General features: G+C 37.1%; 1 protein-coding gene across 1 annotated transcript; it reads left to right on the plus strand.

Annotated features, from left to right (window-relative positions):
- The first annotated feature begins 1,126 nt into the window (after positions 1–1,126).
- On the plus strand, positions 1,127–3,033 carry LOC131183114 (uncharacterized). The gene has a single exon (XM_058153086.1). It carries the CDS (start codon positions 1,128–1,130, stop codon positions 3,021–3,023), a length of 1,896 nt encoding a protein of 631 aa, XP_058009069.1. The 5' UTR covers position 1,127; the 3' UTR covers positions 3,024–3,033.
- The last annotated feature ends 586 nt before the right edge of the window (positions 3,034–3,619 follow it).

The following is a 3,619-nucleotide window of genomic DNA, read 5'->3' on the forward strand; positions in this document are numbered from 1 at the left end:
TATTGAAAAGTTGCCTATGAGAGTGATTTGACTTACCTTTAGTTGGGTTTGTGGATTGAAAGTTTCCTAAGAGGTGCAAAGTTTTGAAGTGTCTATCCCTTGCCTATATCTTCTTAGCCAAAAAGCCACCCAACTAGTCCTTTAGAGATTGGAGTGTTTAGAGGGAGTTATTGATATAAGGTAGTCAAATGATGTCTCACCAATCCTAGAACAAATTTTCTAAACCTTTCAAGGCGAAATACCAGCTTGTACTTGAAAAGAGAGATGATTAGGCATTCTTTGATTTAAACCTTCTCATTTTAAACCTTTGGCCCTTTTCCTAATTAAAATTGACCCTTGCAAACCCCTTTGAGCCTTTTTATTCCTAATTTTTCTTGAAACCCTTATTGCTACCTAGCCAATGAACCAAACACTCCAACCCTTTTCATGAGAATAATTATTTATAATATTACGTACATAAAAAAAAAAGAAAAAGAAAAGAAAAGAAAAAAAAATACAATAAAAGGGAGAAGAAATGCTTGTCATCTTGTAAAAGTGCTAGTATATGTGCTTTTCATTATTGTCATTCAAATTGAAAGAAATCCACCCAAAGTATTAAAAGGAATGAGTTTGGGGATGGCATTTTTAGGGACAATCATCAAAAGAAAATGCAAGATACAAGTTTAAAGTATCAAAATGTCCCTCCATTTTTATGTGTTTTGTAAATTATGCTAGCACTTGACAATTCTCATTGCGTATTTCTCTCCTCCATATATATATAAAAAGAGAAAAAGAAAAAAAAATAATAAAATAAGAAGTGTACCTTATGTTGTCAAGATTGAAAATATTCTCATGCTTTGAATCCTTTTTACCCGTTTTTCTTCTTAGCCTCATATTGAACCCCATGGCCCCATTACATCCCTAAAAGACCTTTGATCTCTTGATAGTACTTGCTACATTAGTGGAGATAGGAGTAGAAAAATTGCCTATGGGATTGGAAAATTATCCATTCATTCATTTAATTCCATCATTCTATATAGAGACAAACTCCGCCTAAGTAGTTTGCGCTTAGCCGGTCCCAAGCCCGGATAAAGGAGGAGGGTTGCGGTAGGTGACAACCAGCGTAAAAATTCGTCACACTCTATGATATGGATTCAAAAGATATAAACGTTGGGGTGTCCTCTATTAACGACGCGCTACATCGGAGCCCGGGTGTAGTGATAAATATGCAAGGGTGTAGGGCGTTCACCGAAAGCGACGCGCCATGCCGGCGCCCGGGTGTGGTGTTAAGTGAGCAAGGGTTCCCACATCATGGATGGGTGTGGGTAAAGAAGTTAGTCCATAGGACAGATAGTAGAACAAATAGTGGAACAGAACACAAGATAGACATAGAAAACAATAGAAGATATCATAGAAGGAGACCAATTAGGAAGGAGCAGGATAGGAGGAGGATCAGGGTTGGTACTTGGAATGTTGGATCACTTACAGAAAAATTAATGGAGCTTGTGGATACCTTGGAAAGGAGAAGGGTGAATATTGCTTGCATTCAGGAGACTAAATGGGTAGGAGAGAAAAGTAAGGAAGTGGGTAATTCAGGGTACAAATTGTGGTTTACCGGAAATGAGAGAAACAAGAACGGAGTGGGTATAATCATAGACAGAACATTGAAAGAGGCAGTAGTAGCTGTGAAAAGAGTAGGAGATAGAATTATACTAGTAAAGCTAGTACTAGAAGGAGAAACAATAAATATAGTTAGTGCTTATGCCCCACAAATAGGACTAGACAGTGAGAGTAAACAAAGGTTTTGGGAAGATATGGATGATTTAATGCAAAGCATACCGAATGAAGAGAATGTTTTCATTGGTGGAGATTTGAATGGACATGTAGGAAGTGATAGACAAGGTTATGAGAATGTTCATGGAGGTTTTGGTTTTGGCAGTCGAAATGAGGAGGGAAAAAGCATCCTGGATTTTGCTATAGCATACGACCTAATACTAGCAAATACCTACTTTATAAAAAGAGAGTCACATTTAGTTACTTTCAAAAGTGGGCAACATAGAAGCCAAATCGACTTCCTCTTAACCAGGAGGACAAATAGAGCTCTATGCAAGGATTGCAAGGTCATTCCAGGAGAGGCTTTAACAAGTCAACATAGGTTGGTGGTCTTGGATGTCAAGTTTAGGAACAATTCAACTAAGGTCAGAAGAAATAGTGTAGCTCGAACAAAGTGGTGGGAGTTCAAAGGAGAAAAGCAAGTGAAGTTCAAAAATGAGCTTCTCGAGTCCGAAGTATGGAAGCTAGATATGGAGGCCAATGATATGTGGATACAGATGGCATCAAAGATTAGAGAAGTAGCTAGAAAAGTACTTGGAGAGTCTAAAGGACATGGACCACCCTCAAAAGAGAGATGGTGGTGGAATGAGGAAGTACAAAAGGCAGTGAAGAGAAAAAGGGAATGGTATAAGAAATTACCTAAATGTGATAATAATGAGGCATATGAACAATACAAGATAGCAAAGAAAGAGGCAAAAAAGGCAGTTAGTCAAGCAAAAGCACAGGCCTTTGAAAAGTTATATGAGAAACTTGAAACTAAAGAAGGGGAGAAAGATATTTATAGATTAGCAAGGAGTAGAGAAAGGAAATGTCAAGATCTCAATCAAGTTAGGTGCATTAAGGATAAAGAAGGAAAAGTGTTGGTGAAAGATGAGGACATTAAAGAAAGATGGAGAAATTATTTTAATGATCTCTTTAATAATAGTCAAAATGGAAATAATGTGAATATAGATTATAGAACAATAGAAAAGAATATAAATTATACTAGAAGGATTAGATCTTTAGAAGTAAAGGAAGCACTTAAGAGAATGAAAGTGGGTAAAGCCTGTGGACCCGATGAAATACCAATTGAAGTGTGGAAGTATTTGGGAGATATGGGAGTGGCATGGTTAACTAAATTATTTAATAAGATTCTAAACTCAAAGAAAATGCCTGATGAATGGAGGAAGAGTATTTTAGTACCTATTTTTAAAAATAAGGGAGACGTATAAAGTTGCTCAAACTATCGGGGAATTAAACTCATGAGCCATACTATGAAGTTGTGGGAGAGAGTTGTGGAGCATCGACTACGTCATGATACTTCTATCTCTCTCAATCAATTTGGTTTCATGCCCGGTCATTCAACTATGGAAGCGATCTTTCTCATTAGAAGCTTGATGGAGAAATATAGAGATGTGAAGAAAGATCTACACATGGTTTTTATTGATTTGGAGAAGGCTTATGATAGTGTTCCAAGAGAAGTCTTATGGAATGTGTTAGAATAAAAGAGGGTATCTATTAGGTACATACAAGTATTGAAAGATATGTATGAAGGAGCAACTACTATTGTGCGCACAGTGGGAGGGGACACAAGAGATTTTCCGGTCTCAATTGGATTACACCAAGGATCAGCCATAAGCCCTTACCTTTTTACATTAGTTTTAGATGAACTGACGAAACATATACAAGAGAGTATTCCGTGGTGCATGATGTTTGCGGATGATATTGTTCTGATAGATGAGACACGAGAAGGAATCAATAGGAAGCTAGAACTTTGGAGAAGTACTCTAGAGTCAAAGGGTTTTAAGTTAAGTAGAACGAAGACAGA

This window comes from Hevea brasiliensis, chromosome 9 (genome assembly GCF_030052815.1).
Source record: "Hevea brasiliensis isolate MT/VB/25A 57/8 chromosome 9, ASM3005281v1, whole genome shotgun sequence".
NCBI lineage: Eukaryota > Viridiplantae > Streptophyta > Magnoliopsida > Malpighiales > Euphorbiaceae > Hevea > Hevea brasiliensis.

What these genes read in the sequence shown, in the direction of transcription:
- LOC131183114 (XM_058153086.1), top strand. Translation starts at nt 1,128, where the DNA reads ATGGATTCAAAAGATATAAACGTTGGGGTGTCCTCTATTAACGACGCG.